Source organism: Mytilus californianus, unplaced genomic scaffold (assembly GCF_021869535.1).
Source record: "Mytilus californianus isolate M0D057914Y unplaced genomic scaffold, xbMytCali1.0.p SCAF_2, whole genome shotgun sequence".
Classification (NCBI taxonomy): Eukaryota; Metazoa; Mollusca; class Bivalvia; order Mytilida; family Mytilidae; genus Mytilus; species Mytilus californianus.
In genome coordinates this window covers 136,341,902-136,365,998 of record NW_026262668.1, presented here as the reverse complement: position 1 = coordinate 136,365,998, position 24,097 = coordinate 136,341,902, and the positions used below count along the sequence as shown (strand labels likewise).

At 31.5% G+C, this 24,097-nt stretch overlaps 1 protein-coding gene and 1 long non-coding RNA gene across 2 annotated transcripts in view; both read right to left on the bottom strand.

The window, feature by feature from the left end:
* LOC127727833 (CD109 antigen-like) overlaps positions 1-15,570 on the bottom strand; it is an 82,861-nt gene extending 67,291 nt beyond the window's left edge. The window contains exons 1-8 of the mRNA XM_052234948.1: positions 15,562-15,570; positions 14,294-14,453; positions 13,392-13,462; positions 8,279-8,404; positions 7,858-7,897; positions 5,135-5,219; positions 2,307-2,403; positions 1,036-1,248 (exon numbers count right to left, since the gene is read on the bottom strand). Coding sequence (XP_052090908.1) covers positions 1,036-1,248; positions 2,307-2,403; positions 5,135-5,219; positions 7,858-7,897; positions 8,279-8,404; positions 13,392-13,462; positions 14,294-14,453; positions 15,562-15,570 — 801 coding nt within the window. The remainder of the gene's footprint in view (positions 1-1,035; positions 1,249-2,306; positions 2,404-5,134; positions 5,220-7,857; positions 7,898-8,278; positions 8,405-13,391; positions 13,463-14,293; positions 14,454-15,561) is intronic.
* A 2,665-nt stretch (positions 15,571-18,235) lies between these two features.
* Positions 18,236-20,990, bottom strand: LOC127731150 (uncharacterized). Its single transcript, XR_007995518.1, has 3 exons — positions 20,943-20,990; positions 18,757-18,843; positions 18,236-18,399 (listed from the first exon to the last, which is right to left on the bottom strand). It is a non-coding gene; the product is annotated as an uncharacterized LOC127731150 (long non-coding RNA).
* Positions 20,991-24,097: the final 3,107 nt, after the last annotated feature.

Genomic DNA, 24,097 nt, shown 5'->3' with positions numbered 1-24,097 from the left:
CCATGTTTGTTGATTGATTGAAATAAGAAAAATTGTACTAGATACCCTAAGGATCATTCACCTTAAGTTTTGGTTGAAAAGGATTGAGTATTTTCTGAGTAGAAAACCTTTGAAAAAGTATATCACGGACACAAAAATTATTCAAAAATCGTCGTTTAAAGCTATAACTCCTTAAGGAGTAATCTAATTGACTCGGTTGTTTCTACCTGTCTGATATAGATTTAAAGATAATAGAAAAAACAGGGATATTAGCAAAAATCGTCATTTAAGGAAAATAATTCCTTAATGAGTCATCTGATAATTTTATTGAATAAGGCGATGCATTTTACCCATGTAATCTATTTTATACATGGTGACTGTGTTTGTTAACTGACAGGATGAAAATACAAACTTTCTTTTAGATACCCTAGGGATCATCCACCCTAAGTTTGGTTAAAATTGGTCAGCTTGTATCAGAGGAGAATTGAGAAGATCTACTTAAAAGTTTACGATGACAATGACGACAACTGACGCCAAGTGATTGCAATAGCTCACATGACCTTATAGCCAGATGAGTTAAAGATTTAATACCGTACACATATGATGTAGTCGCCTGTAAAGTTTACGATCGTCGAATCACCGATGGACTACGGCATTTCTTCAATATAGTACTGAAATTCCTCAAATTCGGAACTATTTTTTTTAATGTGGTATATTTCCAACTATTTTTGGATTACAGTTAAGATATTTAGTTAAAAAACAAACAATTCCTAAAATCCGGAGATCTGTGGTGTGTTACTTCGGGCGACTCGATATTTGCTAGTATAAATTCTAAAGGACTAATCCTCTTGAAATTACAGTTCAAGAATGATATACATACGAGGAATAAAATTACAGATTCTTGCATCTGTTATAACGATATGATAATAATCGTCATGAAAAAAGTCTGTTCCATGCAAAATATGAAGAAAAATTTGCAAGTTAATTTTTAACTTCCTCTTGCACGAGTAGACAACCATATGATTAACTTTTACTTTTTGTCTTTATTCAACTTACTATAATGGTATATGATAATCCAGGTTTGAAAGTTGGAGGGATACCAGGAGAAAATGTTGCCTTCCATGGATTGGTTTGGAATTGGAAATCTTCAGTATCGTTAGCCTCTTTTCCAGTTACTGTCTCGTTTACTGTGGCAAATATTCTGAAATATTCTCCAAACTGAGGATATAAATCCCATGTAGAAATCCTTATGTCGACCTTTCCATGTATCTGTCAAAAGGAATATTCAGCCATTTTTAACCCAATTGGAGGAACGATTTTGCAAAAAAAGATATGTTAATATCTTCAGATCAATTTTTTTAACCCCAATCAATGTATTCACAAACGTGAATTATAAAAGTTTTGAAATTTTACCTTGATATTTCGTTCAAAATAGATATATAATCTTTTTTGAAATTTTACTTTGGTATTTCGTTCAAAATAATCTTTTGTGAAATGTTATATCTTGTTATTATTTCGTCCCAGCAGACATCTTTTGTGAAATGTTACCCGATATTTCGTTCCAGGTAGATATTTTTTGTAATCTGTTACCTTGATATATCGCTCCTGATAGTGATAGATATCTTTTGTAAACTGTTACCTTGGTATTTCGATCCAGATAGATATTTTTGTGAAATGTTACCGTAGTATTTCGTTCGAGATAGATATTTTTGGTGAAATGTTACCTTGGTATTTCGTTCCAGAGAGACTACTTTTGTGAAATGTTACCTTGATATATCGTTCCAGATAAATATCTTTTGTGAAATGTTACCTTGGTATTTCGTTCCAGATAGATATATTTTGTAAACTGTTACCTTGATATATCGTTCCTCATAGATATCTTTTGTAAACTGTTACCTTAGTATATCGTTCCTGATAGATATCTTTTGCAAACTGTTACCTTGGTATTTCGATCCAGATAGATATTTTTTGTGAAATGTTACCTTGGTAGTTTTATCGAGATAGACATCTTTTGTGAAATTTTACCTTGGTATTTCGTTTCTCAAAGACTACTTTTGTGAAATGTTACCTTGATATATAGATCCAGATAGGTATCTTTTGTGAAATGTTACCTTGGTATTTCGTTCGAGATCGATGTCTTTTGTGAAATGTTACCTTGGTATTTCGTTCCAGATAGATAACTTTTGTGAAATACTACCTTGGTATTTCGTTCCAGATAGATATCTTTTGTGAAATGTTACCTTGGTATTTCGTTCAAGATAGAGTATCTTTTGTGAAATGTTACATTGATATTTTGTTCCAGATGGATATCTTTTGTGGAAAGTTACCTTGATATTTCGTTCCAGATAGATATCTTGTACCCAGCTACTAGTGCTTTTGATTTTTATAACAGCGATACCTTCAACAGGTTTTCCAAACGTGTATCTGTAAAGATACATTATGATTTTGATAGAATGCACAATTCGGTTCACACCTCCTAACACAGTCAAACATAATATGTGTGCTTAATTATAGTGCAGAAAATACCATACTATAAATAACTTGAATGTTAATCTAAATTCAAAAATCACATATAAAAGTAAAATGTTCCGTTTTCTACTATATTCGATACACATAGGTTTACTTTGGGGAATACTCAAAACAAAAAGTTGGTACAGTTCAAGGACACATTAAGAGTAACATGAATATAACATGAAAGACAAAAATAAACAAATATCTTATAGTTGTTTTTACCTTCTATTTTATGAGGCTAATAGGGTTCGGTTCTTCAGTTTATTTTTTATATTATTTTTCTGTTTGAGTTCTACCTCTGAATTTTTACAAATAGTGTGAATGAGTGTTTTAAATAACTACATAAAAGGGTGAAAAAACGTCTTTATAGATCAACGTGCATTGCATTAAGTTTATATTCTATCGATTTTTTAAATAATTTCAAATAAAAGAATTATAACTGAAACGTCTAATTTCAAATACACCTTTTTGGAACTACAAAGATAGCATAAGTATAAGCTAGACAAGCACAAATAGTAATGAAGGGTATACTGAAATATTAATGGCTTGACGGCCAACAACCGAAAGCATTTGTATGAAAATCTCACTATTTATTCACTACTGTATATCGTTCAGAAGGCTTCACTTGTTATTCATGCTTTGTATAAGAAACCGCAAAGAATTAACCTTTAAGTACATTATTAGCAATTGTCTGCAGATAAAAAAGTACTGCTAAGTATCGTAAATGAACTATCTTGTTTTAAGTTATATGGATATATGTTTGAAGATGTTTCTGTTACATTAAGATGAGGAAAATTAATAAAAGTGCCTTTCTATTTATTTATATATTTTTTATTTTCAAAATGTGTCATGAATAGTGTCGCATGTTGAATCAATCAAATATACCCGTTTTCCTAAATATTAATATTTTTTTAAAACGTAAAATAACAAAAATACCGAACTCCAAGGAAAATTCAAAACGGAAAGTCCCTTATCAAATGGCAAAACCAAACGCGTAAACACAGCTAACCAATAGAAAACAACTGTCATATTCCTGACTTGGTACAGGCATTTTCTTGTGTAGAAAATGGTGGATTGAACCTGGTTTTATACCTAGCTAAACATCTCACTTGTATGACAGTCGCATACATTTCCATTAAATTGACAACAATATGTGAACGAAAAAAACAAACATAATAGGAAAAATGTCAAAAATAAGGCTACAGCAGTTAACATTGTGTTATAATCTTAATCACTATAAAAACAAACAAATATGTCAACAAAGAAAAACAAAATGGCAGATAGACAAACCACAAGAGCAAAAATGAAAGACAAGAATACAAAAAATGACCATAGCACAATAACACAACGGCGGGATGTATAAGTACCGAGCCACGCCAAAAGGATATTACCAAATATGGATTAAACAGTAAAGGTTAATAATTTACAAAGACAAATAAAAGAACACTATAACACGTAATTAAGATGATAAACAACGTCACCACCTAGAATGTATACATCAAGACCATCATGTATTATTTGTGAAGTTGATACGGAATATTTATCAACAAGGTCTTGGTATCTTTCGAGGAACTTTTTTTTAGAAAAAGGACAAAACGTTTTTTGACATAACCCTGGTTCATCAACTTTCAGCTCAGACACTGGTGACGTTTGAATCCTGAATAGCAGCTGCGAGCTCCTGAATACCGAATGAGTTGGGAAATGTATATCCCATATACAGGTGAAGTTGGTATATTGCTACTAAGGTGGGGAAAATTGATAATTTCAAAATTAAAATCGTCTCGTTTGTCATAGATTCTGGTACTGAAATGACCGCTTATGTCGAACTCCGACTCATATGAAAATTAGAAGAGGTCGGCAAGGAGAGGCGCACAGTTCGTTCCCATAGGAATGACGACAATTTGTTGAAAAAGTCTACCTACAAATTCAACAAATATCTTGTCAATAAGAAACTCTAGCATACTGATCACTTGTTCTTCTGGGTAGCATGTTTACTTTTTTTATCACTATTAACAGAATATGCCGTATGGTATCCCAAAGTAATAAATTTATGGCGTATGCTACCAATTTAATATTGAAAAGCATAGTGGATTATTTCTTTTTAGACGATTTTTTAATTTCACATGCACATGGGGAATGGTGGTATACAGGGTTGAAAAATCAAAAGTTTTGATAGATTTAATTTCAGAGAAAGATCGAGATTTAAAATTATCCAGAAGTTCTTAAGCGTTTTTCAGAATCTAAATATGGTTAATACCACTACGCGATTAAACAGTTTCAAAGTATTTCTGAAGACCCTCTTTCACTGCGGACAATCTAATGGACAATTCCTTTGTAGAACATGCAGATGAGCCGGCAATGTACTGTTGTTTGTACGGAATTTTGTGAAGCTTAGGTATCCAATACAAACAAGGTAAGTCCTCAGATTTGTTGTTCAATGTAATGTTCATTTAAGCCATGAAGGACTTATGATTCGCCAAAATCTCATCCTTGTCAACTGATATGTCTTTGTATGTGGGATTACTTGAGTGCGCATTTATTCCTGATTCTTTTATAAGACACTCTAACTAAGTAGTTATTATTATTTAGTGCTATTTTCGATTTATCCAAAATAAGCTTTAAAGAATATTTTTTCCTTACTTACATTGCTGTTACTCTTATGACGAAGTCATTGTCTTCCTTTATAGGTACATCAAGTAGTGAAACTTTTACTTCAAACTTTGGTAACTCTACAAGTTAAATAGAACATTAAGAATTGAAACCGATTGTTTTAACAACATATTACGCCGTGCATCAATCGAGCAATGGTCATTTATATATTCACTTATACTTTATGATACAACCAACTACAGGATTTAAAAAAACGTTTATATTTCATATTAAGATGTACGATTGTAGACAAAGAATCTATTTCTGGTTTGAGACGTTATTGGATCGGCCGCATTGTTTATTTTGCAGTTAATCTGATGACAGTCATTTTCAACTGATTGTTATAGTTTGTTCTTATGTTGTACGCCTTCAAACTATTTAACCCCGTCACATTCTGTATGTGCCTGTCAGGAGCCTGTAATTCAGTGGTTGTCGATTGTTGCTGTATATCATATTTATTTTTCGTCAATTATTTTGTACATAATTTAGGACGTTAGTTTTCTTGTTTGAATTGTTTTACATTGGTCATTTCGGGGCCTTTTATAGCTGACATGCGGTATAGGTTTTACTCATGGATGAAGGCCGTATGGTGACCTATAGTTGTTTATTTCTATGTCGTTTGATCTCTTGTGGAGAGTTGTCTTATTGGGATCATACCACATCTTCTTATTTCTATATATGCAGAAAACAGTTGTGCCGTCAATTTATCAAAAGGTTATTACATGTATCAATTTTTTTTATTTTTTTTTGGAAAGAAATTACCATATTCAGACTATATTTAATGTTTTACGTTTAGACCATAATACGTAACTTTTCCTGGGAACAAGAACAAAACGCGGGTAAACAGACGAAACTAAAACAATACTAGTCTGATGTACTGTTTGTTTGGATAGAAAGAATAATCTGGTTTTCAGTAATTACATTGCTGCTTTCAATCACCGTACCTACAAACTCCTTCTCCATTTTGTGAATATTTTGACGTTACAATTTTTCATCTTCTTTATAAAAATAAGCAGATGTGGTATGCTTGCCTATAAGACAACTGTCCGCCAGAGTCCAAATAATGTGGAAGTAAGCAACAATATATTACCATGCGGCTTTCTGCAGTGATTTAACTCATACCGCATAGTCAGCTATAAAATGCACCGACTTCACAAAATATGGATCACTTTAACGAAAAGACGGACGTTCTTATGTATGACTTGAGGCATTCTGACCGATTGTAGATTTAACAGAAGTCGTTTACTCTGTCTCTTAACAAAGTCGGTTTTTATATTCATTTTTATCTTCTTAACGGATTTATGTTATTTGTACATCGGTAAATTACTGTTGACTTTAATATGTCAAAACAATAATCGGAAAACAAATATGACAGACAGCAACCAACGACAACGACCAGTGCTCAGACAAATGGAATCGAATTAATCTATATTTTATTTTAAGTCATTGGTTTATAATAACTTAAAACAATATTTCCTGAAAAAAATATGTAATTATAAAGGATTAGAAATATGTTGATATGTTGATATGTTAAATAGTATTTGATATTGCTGTACATTTGTTTTTCAGTTATCTATAAGCCTATTATGTAACATACGAAAAGATGAAATGATCATTAATGAATTACATGATGATACTTTACATAAGTCTACATAAGAAATCATGATTTCTAAATGAAATATAGAACAGGAAATGGATAAAATATACAGAATTAAAAGTGATCGATGTTTTGTGATATATACAAGAAGGTCTGGAGCGAAATAGATTTGATGTGATAAAAGCCATTGGTTTGTCGTGCTTTATTTTTCTTAATAAATAGAAATACTAAGCTATATAGTTATTGTGGAGAAATGTAATCTTTAATGTCACGTTGATGTCTTCAATATATTAAAATTGACATTTGTGATATTAAATGGTCTTTCGGCAAATAGATCTGCGTCAATTTGAATATGAGGAACAACCTTACCCAAACAGAAATATAATTTACATTAACACATTTGTTTGAACCGTGGTTTTATTTCACATTTGACATTCGATCATGTTTAGAGTTAGGGTTAACGTAGAAAAGAGTAACTCAGTGGATGTTACCCGCTATGCAGGAATATTACCCTTCCGGAATATTTATGATGGATGAGAGAGGCATGTTCGTGATGTTCAATCTTTCGTTTTCTTTTCAGTGTTTTCTTATTATAGTTTGTATTTCATCTTTTGATTTTGAGGGTGTGCATAATTATACTTGTTTTATTAGACTTATGCAAAATGAAAATAACACACTTTACAAACGTAATGCGACCGAGGCAATTTTGATTATCGTCTTAGTATATTCTCTTTTTTGCATAGGACATCTTGTATAAAATATCGTTTCGGGTAAGAATGCTGATAATAATATATAATGATGACAAGAACATAAAGTGTTATTTCGCTTGTGTGTTTAGTACTTTAAATGCATACCGAAAACCTTACGAAAATATGAATCAAAAATGTAATAATTAATTTTTGGCAGAACAATGTCGAGCAAGCGTGTGTAGATGTAATATATTTAAAATACTTTTTTTTTTTATTTTGGAAGACATCATATAACTCGTTCAGCTATTTGATAACGTTGATTTCGTCAGTTTCAGTGGACTTTTGCCTTTTTGAACTTACCTTGGAGTTTGGTATGTTTATTATACTCTTTTAAACATGTCAAAGATAAATACTATGCACAAATAACCTTACCGTACTCTTCAACAGCAAACTTTTTTGTTTCTTTTGATCCCTGTGGATATAATTTACAAAACGAATACATTATAAATTTGGATCAAATTCAATAGTTTAAATACCACTAAAACATATGTTCAAACAAAATATTTGGATCATTATATCTCATACCTTGAAAACATTATACAGTTATGTGTATTCTTGAACTATTTATTATAAATACATTCGAGCTTATACTAATAAAACAACGAGTTGTTCGAGAACATAGATCGCTCTAAAGAATCTCCTTTAATTTCTGTTTAAGTGACTAATCTTTCGTGTGACCTTATCAAATGTCAAAGTAGGCTGATGTTTTTTAGAGATGGACGATTTTTAAGACATAACACATAGATGCATGATTATGTCTTTTGTAATTTTATCTTTTAGCTGACCAACTTACAGCCTGTGATACTTGTATCTGCCAATCACCAAGTTTCGTTACAGATGATAGTTGCAAAAAACCACCAAAAACTCCAAAATCGTCAGTTACTTTCAAATATTGCTTTACACGATTACCCAAAGTATCCTGGAATAAACATAAGCTTTATATTTTTATATCTATAGACTCAGAAGGTATAGCCTTTCTAAAAAATCTATAAAACTTGATCTCATTTTTTATTCATTATTCATAAAACCGACAGAACTTTTATCAAAACATCAACATGTTTCGTGTCGGACGTAACAAATTGTACGCACAATAACTTTTGGCGTGGCTCGGTACTTATACATCCCGCCATTGTGTTATTGTGCTATTGTCATTTTGTGTATTGCTGTCTTTCATTTTTTGCTTAGGAGCTTTGTCTATGTGTCATTTTGTTTTTCTTTGCTGACATATTTGTTTGTTTTTAAGGTGATTACGATTATAACCCAATGCTGACTGCTGTACCCCTATTTTTGACATTTTAACCTATTATGTCTGTTTGTTTTGTTCACTCACTGTTGTCAGTATAATGAAATTTTATGCAACTGTCATACAAGTGAGAGGTTTAGCTAGCTATAAAACCAGGTTTAATCCCCCATTTTCTACATAAGGAAATGCCTGTACCAAGTCAGGAATATGACTGTTGTTTTCCATTCGTTTGATGTGTTTGAGCTTTTGATTTTGCCATTTGATAAGGGACTTTCCGTTTTGAATTTTCCTTGGAGATCGGTATTTATTCGGACGTATTTAAGCTTTTGATGAAAAGGTAAAATTGGCGAAAATAAACATAAATATTCAAGGCATATTTCATTTATGATTTTGATATCAAATTTACGCTGATTTTAACTAATTTTTGGTAAAAATGAATATTATTTATAACAATAATACTCTTTATTATCTTTATTTAAAGAGGGTTACCCAATTAGTTTTCACTAATCTTACTTGGAGCCCTCATAAAGTAAGTACAAAATAATATAGTACATACAAATAAACAACAAAAAACAAACAAAAAGTATATGTACATAAGATTAATGGCATTCATAGTTTTCATGTTATTTAATAATCTATCTCTGAACACACAACTTTTTCAGATCATCAAGAGTTTATCGTGTAAGATTTTATATACTATAATTATTTCATGATATGAAATTCTGTCTCGGAAACCTAACTCATTAAATCTGTCAAAAAGTTCTCTCGATAGTGTAAAAAAAGATGATTCTAAAATTATTCTTGCTGCTCTCTTTTGTAGTTTTATTAATCTCTGGGGGTATTTTTTATTACAATTACGCCATACTGTGGAACAGTAGTCAAATATTGGTAGAATATAAGAATTATAAGATATTTCTTGATTTTTGCAGAAATAAATAACCTTGAGCTAATGGTTTAAAAAGAATGATTAATTAGCTCTTTCCTTGATGTATTCTGATTCCTAATACCTTTTTTGTATTCACCGTTTGAATAATTTTTTTATCTATACTAACATTTATATGCTTGTCCAATATATAAGAATACTAATTTGTTTTGTAGGCTTTATAAACATGTTGAGTTTATGACACCAAATATTTACTAAACAGATATCATTATTTACATTATTTTCGATAGAATATATACTATTACCAACCATGTGTAATGGTATGTCATCAGCATACTTTTCAATTTGACTGTCAATATTTTTTAATAGTAAATCATTTATAAACAATATAAAAAGGACCCTTGAGGCACCCCAAGTTTCACAGGCTCAAAATTAGATATAATATGTCTAACACAAACCCTCTGTGTTCTTACAGAAAGACAACATTCAAACCAACAAAGTGAAAAATTCGAGATCTTGTAGCATCTCAATTATTGAAATAGAATATTATGATCCAACATATCAAAAACTTTCATTAGATTTAGAAATACACAGACAATTAGATTACCAGTATCAATATTTTTCAACCAACTGTGTATTAAATTGGTAAGGGCTGCATAGCATAAGTGTTTTCAGCGAAAGCCGGATTGTGATTTGTGTAGTAATCTATATTTTGAATAAATATTAATGAAAAGCAACATGTTTCTCAAAAAGTTTAGAGAGCGTGAGCAATATGGAAATTGATCGGTAATTTCCTGGTGTTATTTTATCACCACTTTTTAAAAGAGATAAAATTGAGAATGGAAATGGGGAATGTGTTAAAGAGACAACAACCCGACAAAAGAGCAGAAAACAGTCCAAGGCCACCAATGGGTCTTCAACACAGCGAGAAAATCCCGCACGCGGAGGCGGGCTTCAGCTGGCCCCTAAACAAAAATGTATACTAGTTCAGTGAAAATGGACGTCACACTAAACTCCGAAACATATGAATGAACTAAAATTAAAAAAACATACAAGACTAACAAAGGCCAGAGGCTCATGACTTTGGACAGGCTCAAAAATGAGGCGGGTTAAACATGTTTTGTGAGATCTCAACCCTCCCCATATACCTCTAGCCAATGTAGAATAAACAAACACACAGCAATACGCACAGTAAAACTCAGTTTAAAAGAAGTCCGAGTCCGATGTCAGAATAGGTAACAGAAGAAACTAAGCAAAATGGCAATGATACATAAATTAACAAATGACTACTAGCAGTTACTGACATGCGAGCTCCAGACCTCAATTAAACTGATTGAAAGATTATGTCTTCATCATATGAAAATCAAGCCCAATCCCTCCCGTTAGGGGTTTAGTATCATACCATCATAAAATATATGAGAGGAACATAACCCGTATCATGCCAACAACTGGTTTAAGAATTAATGTGTTTATTTCCGATGCAAAGACCCTATGAGTGATTCAATATTTATTCCAAAATATGCCATCTTTAATAACCTGACAACAGTATCGTAACTATATCCCTTCTGAATAAGTCTGTTTAAAGGTTTGGTTAGCTTTTGAGGTGAATGACGATATTTTTGTGCTTTGTATATAATATTACCATAAAAGATTAGATGTGAAATACCTGAACGTATAAGATGTCTGCATGTTAATTTATATTTACGAATGATGTCGTTGTACCGATGATAAAATTTAGTAAATGTTTTGACTAGTTTGTGATATCGAAAACCCTGGTGTAATAATTTTTCAGTAATACAGAGATTTCTTTCGTTAAAATCAAATAAGTTGTTACACGAGCGAATTGAACAAGTTGAGATATATAAACACCATAAGATGGTGACAAGGGAACGTCACCATCTAAAAATGGATAATTAAGAATAGGAAATGAAAAATCATCTCTTTTATCATAAATTTTGGTATTACGCTTCCCGTTAAAGATATAGATATCAAGATCCAGGAGAGGGCAGTGTTCATTGTTAGTATTAGCTTTATTTAAAGTCAGTTCAGCAAGATAAATCTCTTTATTGTAAATACTGAAGTCGTCATTAATGAGAGCCAATATATCATCCAAATATCTAAAAGTGTTATTAAATTTTTTTATCAGATGTTGTTTCGATGGGTCTTTGCTAATTTTAGTCATAAATTGTAACTTATAACAGTACAGAAACAGGTCTGCAATAAGTGGTGCACAGTTAGTCCCCATTGGAATTCGATAACTTGACGATATACGGAATCTCCATAGCGAACAAAAATGTTTTCTAGTAAAAATTCAAGTACAGTTATCGTATCAAAGAAGGTCCAATTGACATAGTTCTTTTGTTTGTTGTTACTTAAAAATGACCTAAAAGAGTTTGAACATAACTCTTTAAAGGAGAAGGAAAAGACCCTTCACTTATGCTGAGGTTTATCAATAATAATAGTTTTCATTATGGTCAGATTTCAGAAAATAAAAAGATGTCAAAGTTTCTTTTTTTAATATACGGTGATATGTTATTTCATTTTGATAAATGATACTTCCAAAAGTACACAGATAGATCATTTCAAAACCAAATTTTTTACAACATTCACCACACAAATAACAACGCAATGATGTTCAGTAAATGTCTTTCAGAACGTTCAATGTTGAATTTCGGAGCTTTTTACGCTTAAGTTGTCAGTTGCGTCATCATTGATTAACATTTCAATTATATAACATAGGGCTCTTCCGTAATTGTATTTGAACGCTTCAAAACGACTACATACTTTTAGATAGTTTGTGTACTCAAAAATACCTTGTTTTTTTTAACAAATCCAATGTCTTGTAAGTGTGATATCGTTTAAATGAAGTGATAAGCGGATGTTAGAAATAGCAATTCATTGGAAATTGTCAAAGGGATTATTATGCTCGAATCAAAAATCAAAATCGTCCAACGTACAATTGAAATTCGTTACGTTTCATACATATATGTGCGGCATATGAAAGTTACAGTATATTTTATGCACCCGAAAAGCTGCGTTTTGATATTATATAAGTCTGCAAACATATTGGATAAATACAATTATATTTTCCCATAACTATTATCAAACTTGAGAGTTTAAAATTTTTGTGTTTTAGAAATAACTATTCAGTCTGTCAATATTAATCATAGGTGTCTGAATTTTGTTTCAATCAGTTAAGCTAACTCCGCATTATTTCTGTGATAACAATTATGTTCATGAAATAGAGAGGCGAAGGATCAGTTTTATGTTACTCTTTTGAGTTTCCAGTACATAGTACTTTATACAAACCATAGTAATAACAGTAAAACGAACACAGTTCTTTTATTGTAATATGCATGTAATTTTCTTTGCCAAAACAATAAAGAACAATTATTATAGGATCAAACTATTTTTTTTCTAGAAGCTATATGTTTGCAAACTGGGTCGATGCACATTCTTAATACAATGGATCGTTATCGACAGTTAACCTCGAAAGGAAAATGTGTCTAATCCTTATAATTCTCAACCCAAACATTTGTTATATTTCAATAAATCCTACCTTTCTTTGAACCCTGTTATTCCATTCATGTGTATCGTGCACGAATATATTACTTCGAAATCGACCTATGGTTTACAAGGGTAGCGACGGTAGTTTCAGCAACGTGGTATGTTAAAGTATAAACCAGGAAAGACATTTTTACGGACCAATCATATTCAAGTATTTGTAGATATGCAAATTATTCTCGAATTATTGAGGTATTATAGAAAATATATACTTACAAAAATTACAACGTCTAATGGATGTTCGACTACTTTAAGTGAAGGTTTCAGTCCAAATACTCTAAACTGGACTTAAATAACAAAAACAAATAATAATTAGATATGAGATACTATGTAAAAGTTGTGTTGTATGAATTGCAATAGACAACTAACAATCGCCAACGACAAAATGGGTTAATATATAGCTATACTGATTGAGGAGTGTGAATTGGCATGGTTTGATAGTAGTAGATGTTTCAGTACTTTCATCTAGTTTTCAAAGCCGTTGCTGGTGTGTATTTCGTTTTCGATGGTATCCTTAGCCAAGAAATTGACATGAAATATTATTGATAAGTTATTTGCAGATAATTTAATGTTCTTAAAACTTTGAAAATCATACGAAATTCTAAGGTTTTTTTTACCTTCAGCAATCTCTTTCGCTTTTTAAAAATCATTTTTAATGCTCTTTAGCTTCTGAAATGATTTGGCTTTCCACGTGATTTGACAAGAAACGGCGACTAGCGTATAAAATTAAAAGTTGGTACCTATGACGTGTTTTTGTAACTTTGAGCATTTATTTTACAGTGTAATATTGTTAGATATTGTTTTGTTTTTACTTGTGTCTTTTATATCATTTTATTTCAATAATATAGTGCGTCAAGAGTTCTCCTGTTAATATTTTCTTTTCATGACTATTTACATTTCTAGTTCAAAAGTAAATGCAAACATTGATGAAGAATGGAATATTTTTTTCATGAAGAAGTATATTTTAACTTTCAATTTTAAAAACATTTTTTGAATCAAAACATCACAAAGAGTTTTTGATGGCTTGCACTAGAAAACAAATATTTGTTAGATAATTGTACAAGATAATTAGTATGCTTAAATAAATCTAAATTCAAAATATAAATAAAGTGTCATACCTTTGTCACCGGGTCTGTAAACTGGTCTGTCTGTTTGTATAAATAGTGATGAGTTCTTCCCGTCAATTCGAATATTGTAAAAAGTTTTATGAAAAACTAGACTTCCAGTACTTATGATATGAAGTTGATATCCGCTTGTTGGCACTATATTATCTGGAATCTAATCATAGTAAATTTTACAGGAAAAACCACGTTACACAGACGGATGATCTATCAACATCTTTAAGTTCGTTATACCAAATCTTTTAATTATGAACTTGAAATCTTACCTAGGGTTTTATATATATATATAGTTTTTTATATGTCAAGTCCATTTATTGACTCTGAACATAATGATTTTTTTTAAATTTATTTGTTTGATGAAAAAATATGTATAAAAAGCTACAGGGTTTATCATATCATCCATTTGATGATGCAGAAAGAATTGTATAACTGAAAGAATGTTGAATTTTGCCATTTTGAAAATAAATATAATTTTTCAAATAGTTAACTACCCTGCTTTGATGAAATGAAACAAAATCTGTTTGAGATATTGGAAAAGTAATCTCGTAAAATTGTATCGACCATACTGTTGTCCAACACCACATTACTAACGTCGTTAAATGCATCACCAGTACACTACCGACACTGTGCTGGTACAGGATATGCTTCATAAGGTACAAAGGTTACAGAATAGAAAACAGCATAACTGTTTTCTGGAAAACCTTTCCCTCAAAGCAACACAACTTATATAACATTGTCAGTGGACACCATGCATATTGTTGACAGTTTAATAAAGGAAATAGAAACATTACCTTTAGTAATGAGAAAAATCATTACCTTAAGTAAAGGGGAAAACCATTACCTTAAGTAAAAGGAAAGAACATTACCTTAAGTTTGATAAATTCGGGTTTTCCTAGACATTAAATAATGTAATCAATAAACTAAATAACACATAATTAAGTTATAGTATAAATATTAAAAGTATAGCAGTTCAAATTTTAACTTAACCAGACCTTCTTTGTAGTTCAGTAGTCTGCAGTATTTTTTCATGCCATTGTTTAAAACATATATTTACTATGCATTCACCGTTAACAGATTTAAAGATTTCTGTTGTCTGCAAATTATTTTTACACATATACGGTTTATCAGGAGAGGGTAATTTTACAATCAGATACGGCATATTCCTGTAGAAGCAATACATATTACTTCTGCAGGTTCTCACAAAAATTATAGATACGTATGATAAACCTTGGTAATTCTAGCAGTCCGAATATTTTGATAATTACCTTTCTCATTCAGACAATAAAATGTATGAAACATTATATATTTTCTTTATTGCTACATATTGAACTGTTTTATAGAGACAAAACTTGATTACTTGTGCAGAAATATGTTGGACACTCGCTGCATATCTGAAAAATGCATTACTTTCATTGATGCTATACTTAAAGACCATCAAAAAAGCTTCTGTCTGTGAATTATCAAATCATGTACAAAGAAGATTGATAACAAAAATAGGGTATATTGAATTTTAATGATTTCCTGCACCTTGTCTGCCTTGTGGAGCATCTTCTTCCAACCATGTGTATTTTAAAATATAAAGGGAAAAGGCAATTGTCTCCTGACTATACTTTACAGACAGAGTCAAATGAGGAATGCTGATGAAACTTAGTTGAATAGGAAGATTTAATTTTCATTTATTTTTAGTAATGTCTTTATTTTCTTCTTATTTTTTATCGCTATATTTTGCTTTGCTCCACAAATTCAACCAAAATTCATTGGTAATTGCTGTAAGTCAAAAGAAAAAAAACATTCGCTTACAAAATATTATATATATTGGTTTATTCATTGCTTTTCTACTTCTGGAAATTTGCCAAAAGCTATAAAAAGTGCAGCGTGTTAAAAGTGCTTGAGGGATACGATTTGTTTGTATCTCTACTCACTAGCGATATGTTTTCGTAGTTATAGATCCTAAGATACCAGTATTGTCCTCTGATCTGTAATTTTGCCAATTGTGTGTTATTCCCGAATATAAAATTTTGATCTTGTCGACGACCCGGTCTCGCTCTTTTTTGCAACTCCCTCAGTTTCTGTTTGTTACCTTGATTTGTCTCTTCGTACTCGATTAACGAGATTTGAACATTGATAATCTACTGTCGCCTTAATCAAGGAAGCCATCTTTTTAACATGAAATGGAGTAAAGATATCGCGGAACTCTGACAATCATAAATGGACAAAAAGACAACATAATAGTCAAAAGAAAAAGACAAGAAGACTAAAAACGGTCTCCAAAATTACTATCCAAATCATAAAGTGTTATTTTCATCATCCATCCATCGTTGCTCAATGACCAATAAATTTTCATTCAAATAAGGTAATGTTACAACTAAAAAAAGAGGATGGTATTGTAGCTATTAAAACCTGAATATACTTGTAGCAGTAAGTTACACAGATGCTCCATAGCGGGAATTCCAATGATGATGGCGTCAATTAAACTTTCGAAAGGATGATTTGAACTTTACTATAAGAACCTGCTTTTCAATAGCTACCTCATTAGCAGCAAACCACGATTAACAGAATCATAATAGGAAACGCAATGTCATGCTTATTGATATTATTGGCCGGTGATGATGAATGGTGCTGCATAAAAATGAAAATTACTACATACAAGTCAACAGATGAAGCGCAACTAACAGCTGTATATTTGGTATCATATTTTTTTTTATTTTAATGGGATAGCTTTGAGTCAACTGACACTAATCTTTGAATTTTGCAATGAGAGGGCTTCGTCTGTATGGCGGCTTCATTTCATTAACTTTTTGGGATAAACCCTGTATGGAATCAGGACTCAAACAAATTAATAAATTTAGTCGGTGTTAATGAAGCACCTACTGGTCTCCATACGAATCCCAAGTGTATGTATATATTTAATAAACGTAAAACAGGTTCAATCATCTTCAGATGTCATATTCCGAAACCTTGTTTATAGGGCATGATTTGTCCTTTCTAAAACTTACCCTTCCAAAGCAACCGTAGATCTTGTATTGCTCATCATTTTTGCCTATCTATGTTTTTATCCATCTCTTATAATTTTTCCGATATAAGGAAAAAACAAAAACAAAAAGTGGAAAAAATCGTCATTAAAGGGCAATTACTCCAATAAGGAGCCGTTGGACGATTTCAACCATGTAGACTGATTAGAAGATTTTGTCTTGTTAATCATTTATGCTTATTTAAGTTTGTACCTATCTATTATATAGCTTTTTATGCAAAAACGCAAAACAAATGATGAAAATTGTCATTAAAGAGCAACAGCTTCAATAAGGAGTCTTCTGACGATTTCACTTATTTATAGATCATGTCTTGATGATCATTATTGGCGATTGCTATTTACAGTCCGTTTCTATGTATGTTGGCGTTTGCTTTTGTTGTAGTTCAGTGTTTCTGTTGTTCCGTTGTTTTCCTCTTATAGTTGATGTGTTTCCCTCGGTTTTGTTTTTTACCTGGATTTCTTTTTGCTTAATCGAATTATGACTATTGAACAGCGGTATACTACTGTTGACTTAATTAAGTTTCTCTCTCTCTATCTATTATAATTTTCAAGATAATAGGCAATAATGAAGAAAGAAAATTAGTAAAAATAGTTACTTAAAGGCAATAGCTCTTATAATAAGTTGTCTGACTGTTTTGATGTGATTGGACACTCATTGGACAAATATTTTAAAATAGATATCCTAATGATGATTGTTGCCAAGTTTGGTTAAGAGGAGAAGATTTTTGTAAAAGTTAACCGTCGACAGACGACATACGACGGACGCCAAGTGATGGGAAAACCTCACATTGGCCCTTCATGCAAGGTATGCAAATAATACGGTAAAATTGACTATTAAATTTTACACAATACCAGTAAATGTCATATCTTATAGTGTTATCGAGTTTGACTTTATTAATTACCTGGTTTTCCGCGGAAAATTCTGGATGCTCCTGCAACAGTTTTTGAACTGCTAGTTTTAAAGAGGGTAACAATGTTTAACTTTTGTGGTACCTTCACAAAAATTGTGATAGCTACATCGAGGTCTATCCCTATCCTTGTGACCTTCGGAACTGTAACCATATAAGTACAGCTAGAAAAAAAAATAATGTACAACTTACTTCATTATACTTATCAAATGGGTGTCAGTTCTAAAAACTAACCTAATCCGTAAACAAATGGAGTAATGTTAAAAATGATAATTATTCATAATTTTCCCGATATATTTATAAATGCAAGTTAAAGTTTTCGTTTTTAAATGATGTAACGTCATTATGTACTTAAAATCCAAAATAGTGTGTATACTTGTTTATTACGAATAAGTGGTCCTGTTCATTAGATAAATGATTTTACATTAATCTGAATGTTAATAATATTATTATTACGAAGGAAAACGAGCTTTTTTTATATAAAAGTTGAAATAATACTAAACAAAGTGAGAAACACTTACTTTTGTGATTTGCAGTACATAGGCAGTAAAAGAAGAAGTAAAACAGTCAGATTCATAGTTGTTGTCTACCTATAAGGCTATATCAGTCTGAAATCAAAATACTTTTTTTTCAATTTAGGTATCTCCACTCGTTCGTTACCTTAAAAATGAAAACAACACGTTATAAATTTCATGCGTTCGACGCGCTTATCTGGATTTACCTTCATCAGGAACGCTTAAAGCCGAAAATTTTAAAGCCAAGGGTGTATAAGAACCAAAACAGTTCAAGAGCTATATAACCAAAAAGGACCTCAAAACTAGCCAAATCCATCAAAGGTCAACTTTGCCTGAGGTGGTTAAAACCTTAGTTTCTCAAAGGATCGTAAACTATTATTGTGAAGAAGGAATAAACTTTATCAAAACGTAATTTTTTACAAAGATTTTTCCTCTTTTAATTTTTCCTAGAAATAAATGAGATTACGAAGTACTTGTTGAAAATCCTCCTTTTGACTTCTGTTTTAATTTTCTCTCTTTCTTCTTTAAAATTTTACCTTACAATGGTCAACTGCAATTTTGTCCTCTCCTCCCAATTTTTGGCCACAACAATATTGAAAATAAAAAACGATAATGAAAGAGGACACTGATTAACTTCCAGACTATACGACTGTAGGAAGGTAGTTTTTTGTGCTTGTCACTTTCAGGAGCTTGTCCTCTCCTACTTTCAGTCCACTACTACGCTACTGAAACTAAACGAACTAATTAGAAAATGGTAGTTGTGTTGTCACAATAAGCGATTATACTCCTATTTCATGATTTAATTATTGTTTGTGATGAAAATCAAAGAAACGTTATGTGTAATAGAAGCACTTTATTTATTTGTCTTAGAAATCAAAAGTCAAAAGACACGCTATGGAAACATAGCAACCGCCAGTTAACTTGGTGGTTATGAAAAACCGTTTGGTATAATTGTCAAAAAATATATATTTTAAAAATATGTACTAAAAACAAATACTGCACTTGTCCCTAAATAAATTGAAATGATATTTTATACTCATATATCCCGTTACGAGGCTCCAACATCTGCCTCCTTCACCTGAGTAGGGAACATAAAAGTGTAATATGATGTCAGGTAAACAAAATACTACTGTGTCTCACATTAAAGAATCATCAACATGTCACAACTACTGTTTCACCTATGAGTCTTATTTAGACGTAATGTGTTACTGGCGTACTAAGTTATAAGCCTGGTATTTACAAACGTCAAAATTGTTACCTGTTAATATTTTATATCATGAATTCAAAACTATCGGCTTTACTGTAAAAAGAATTACCTAGGATAAGTATAAAGATAAATTCATGAGGTTCAAATTATGGTTGTTTGGCTGTATGTTACATATTGATAGATTTTAATATGCTAAAATAAATTCAAATCGACTTAAAACTCAATTAAGCATTTCTTTAAATTTCATGAGTTGCAAGTAAGACAAAAATGTAAATATCAGCAAAATAAAGTCAGTTAATGCTTAAACCACTAAATTATGTTAGGGTAACGTTTTAATCAATGCCTTATTATAATAATTGATAAATATAATGGACGTTTCACAGAGATTTCATGAAATATATACAACAAAATGTGATGGTAAACTTTTGCTAATTTTAAGATAAAAGTAACATACCAGTTATTTTGTTTATACAACATCAAACAATAAGGCCCAATACATGTTTAAGCAAACCCTGTCTCCAGCATTCAACGGACAAATGCTTTGTCTGAGAAAAGCTTATTGTCCTACTTCATTAAGTGTTACCTAATTAATATAATGAATGCATCAAATTTAAGGCCATGTTATTTGATGTATTGTTGTTTATATGTTGTAATTTTATTCGATGAAAGGTATCCCTCGTTTCATCATGTTCGTGTATCTATGATGAGTTTTTTGTTACCAGTTAAATTTCGTCTGTATTTTGCAATGTGAAAAAAGAGAGGTATATATCTAACAAATGAGCTGCGTCGCATAGAAATCGACCTAATGCCAATGAATATCAATACATCTGTTAACCTATTTCGGGTTGAAAAAAATATCTACGGTAAGTATGTAACTATTTGAAAATTGAGTTGTTCTAACATGTATAAGAACCCTACAAAACAGACTATAATTCTTTTATTTCGTACTCAAGTTTTATATTCATGAAAGTGAAAGATAACTTACCAACGTCTTGTATGTTTAGAGTGTCCACCTGGTCTAATCAGACAGTCATATGCGCTTTTAATAGAACAAATGGATTCTGCGTAGATGAAAAAAAGACTTAAAATAAACAATGTGTAGCTGCAGATGGTAAATCTGAAACTTAAGAGGATAATGTTTTATTAAACGATCATGTTGTATCCATGAATAAATAATAAGAAACGTAAAAGCACCAGGAAGTTTTGTTTTATTACAATAATTGAATTTACTTATTTATCCATTCTCTCAAAGATATAAAGACATTATAAAAAACATTCTTTAACATTCGATATTGTAATCCTATCTGTTGGAGAAGCAGCGAATCATCGTGCTAGGTACCAATAATGATGAACACAGACGTATTTCATGTTAAAATTATACAATTGTTTGATAAATTTCTTTCCTTCTTACAATTCCAAATACTTTTTTAAACATGCAGCTATAGAATCCGAAATATGTAACCCTACCCGTTGGAAAATCTAGTATTCACGTAAATAAGAGGAGCATTACGATGAGTGCCCCTCAATAAATCGTCGTGCCAGGCACTGAGGTAAAACAAAAAGTCGGTATTTCACGTGAAAATATAGAAAGTTTTATTTTTCATCCTTCCAGAGCAACAAAAGTCATTGAAGAAGTTCATCTTGCTCGGACTTTGGTGTTTTTCTTTGATTTTTAACATAAACGTCATTTGGTCTCTGATGATAGATGCCGGCTCATTGGCAATCCTATAACATGTCCTCATTTTTCATATATATATCATTAGGTAAAATATGAAAGGCGGTAGCATTTAGACAACAGTTTTGAGTGCGATTGTTTGTATTTTTATATTACTAATTTTAGTAATTTCACATCTTTTAAGAATATGAACATCGCAGATATCTTGCACCTGATATCATCATGAAATTGGGAAATGAGAAAATAAACATAAAAGCACAATAGCAACCAGGGACAAAATTAATTATTTCAACATGCATATGTATATGTGGCGGGCAATTTTGTCTAATTTCCTCTTGTGACATGTTGACTGAGTGAGGATTCGAATGGATTCGAATGGATTTATTTTCCTGATAAACGTGGTAATACACACTCTTCATATTGTAAATTTTACATCTGAGCATACATTATTAATAAATTGTTTGAATCATCTCTTCGAAAATTTGACGGACGCCATCCCGAGTTGGTTGACCGTTATAGAATATCTGTTTCATAGATGACGATGTTCCAATTGTCGTAACTACAATCTCGTTCCCTTCCCCCGAATCTGACCTACCGAATTAGACATATCACCGGGTTTGTACTTACATGAGCAACACGACGGGTGCCACATGTGGAGCAGGATCTGCTTACCCTTTCGGAGCACCTGAGATCTCCCCTAGTTTTTGTTGGGGTTCATGTTGCTCAGTCTTTTGTTTTCTATGATGTTTGGTGTGCTGTTGTTTGTCTGTTTGTCTTTTTCTTTTTTAGCCACGTGTTGTCCGTTTGTTTTCGACTTATGAGTGTGAGTGTCCCTTTGGTATCCTTCGCCATTCTTTTGACATGGAGATGTTCTACCTAATGTGCACCTCATCCCATGTTATGTGTACTCACAATACATAAGTCAAAAATAAACTGAAATAAAGGTAACGAGTAAGGTAGTTTTTGCACTTTTGCGTGTGAAGATTAGAACATATATAATGCATATGGAGGTGGGGATAATGTAATTGGAATCTTTCCTGCCACCATCGATCGAACTTGCAAAGTTTTTTTTCGGCTCTGCATATCTGAGCGCTGACTTCGGGTATGCGGTTCGATTGTCGTATATTTCTGTTGAGAATCAGGCTCTTTTGTTACGGGAAATGTATAAAATGTTATCTTCATTTATACTTATATACTCCATGATTTCTATTGTAACTAAGAAAGTGAATTGCATTAAAATTAGTCGATAAAACTTTGTCAAATTATTTAATATCCCACATAGTGAAATATCCATATATGCAATGTCCCTTTCCGCTACCATCCCAAGTATTTCTTTGAAAATAACACCTATAGAGATTCATAAATTGCCTTAAATTAATTTTCATTGAGATAATTAATTTATAATGGCAACTATAAAAAAAAATTTACACCGATTTAAAACTTATATTTTTCTAACGAAAAGACACCTCATTTTCGACATATCTGTTACTGTCTCTAAGCTATAAAATACGATTTAAGAGTTACAAAACATATTGTTATAATAAAACAATTGATCTATGTCGATGTCAGCTGAAGGTAAATGCTAACGGCGTTTGTAGGTGGTTTACCTATTTGTAGGATTTTTATGATACGAACGTATGGTACCGGTGTTAGTGCATACGCCACGTGCTTCTAGGAAAGTTATCAAGAGGCTTTACGTCACCGCTTTAAGTTTGTGGTTTGATAAGAAAAATAACATTCTAGGGATTTCTGTGGTTGGTTTTTCTTTATCGTTTTGTAGGATTTTTTGTGTTTGGTTTGAAATTGATTGTTTTTTTTTTATTGAAGGTATTATTTTTTATTGTGAGTACATTGAAATATTGGTTTCGATGATGGGCTTCAAATATACTTAACGAAGGATTGTTTTTATATGTTTGAACACAAATTATTATATTCAATAACTTTAAAATATGATAGATTTCTTGAAGTGTTGTTACACTGGTGCAAATGGCAACTGTGGATAATTCTTTTATTCTTCTTGAGTTCACACATTAAAACAAACTTTATCATTAAGGTTCTTTGTAAGCTATCACAGCTCCATGATGAAACGTTTGTGAACCATATATTAAAAATATTAAGAAAATATTTCTTCTTGACAATCTACTATTCAACATGTTCAATTAAACAGAAATACTGGGTGTCCATTTCGCTGAACTAGTATACATTATTGTTTAGGGGCCAGCTGAAGCCCGTCTGCGTTGAAGACCCATTGATGACCTTGTGCTGATTTCTTTTGTATGTTTGTTGTCTCTTTGACACATTGCCCGTTTCCATTTTCTATTCTACTGTTGTCTTATTTTACCTTGACCATGAGTCCAAATTAGAGTTTTGAATTGATGGATCAAGCAGTATCCGCTTTGCGAAAACACTTATACGTAGAAGTAAGAATTCATTTCATACCAATGTTGTCAAAATTCTTGGTGTTT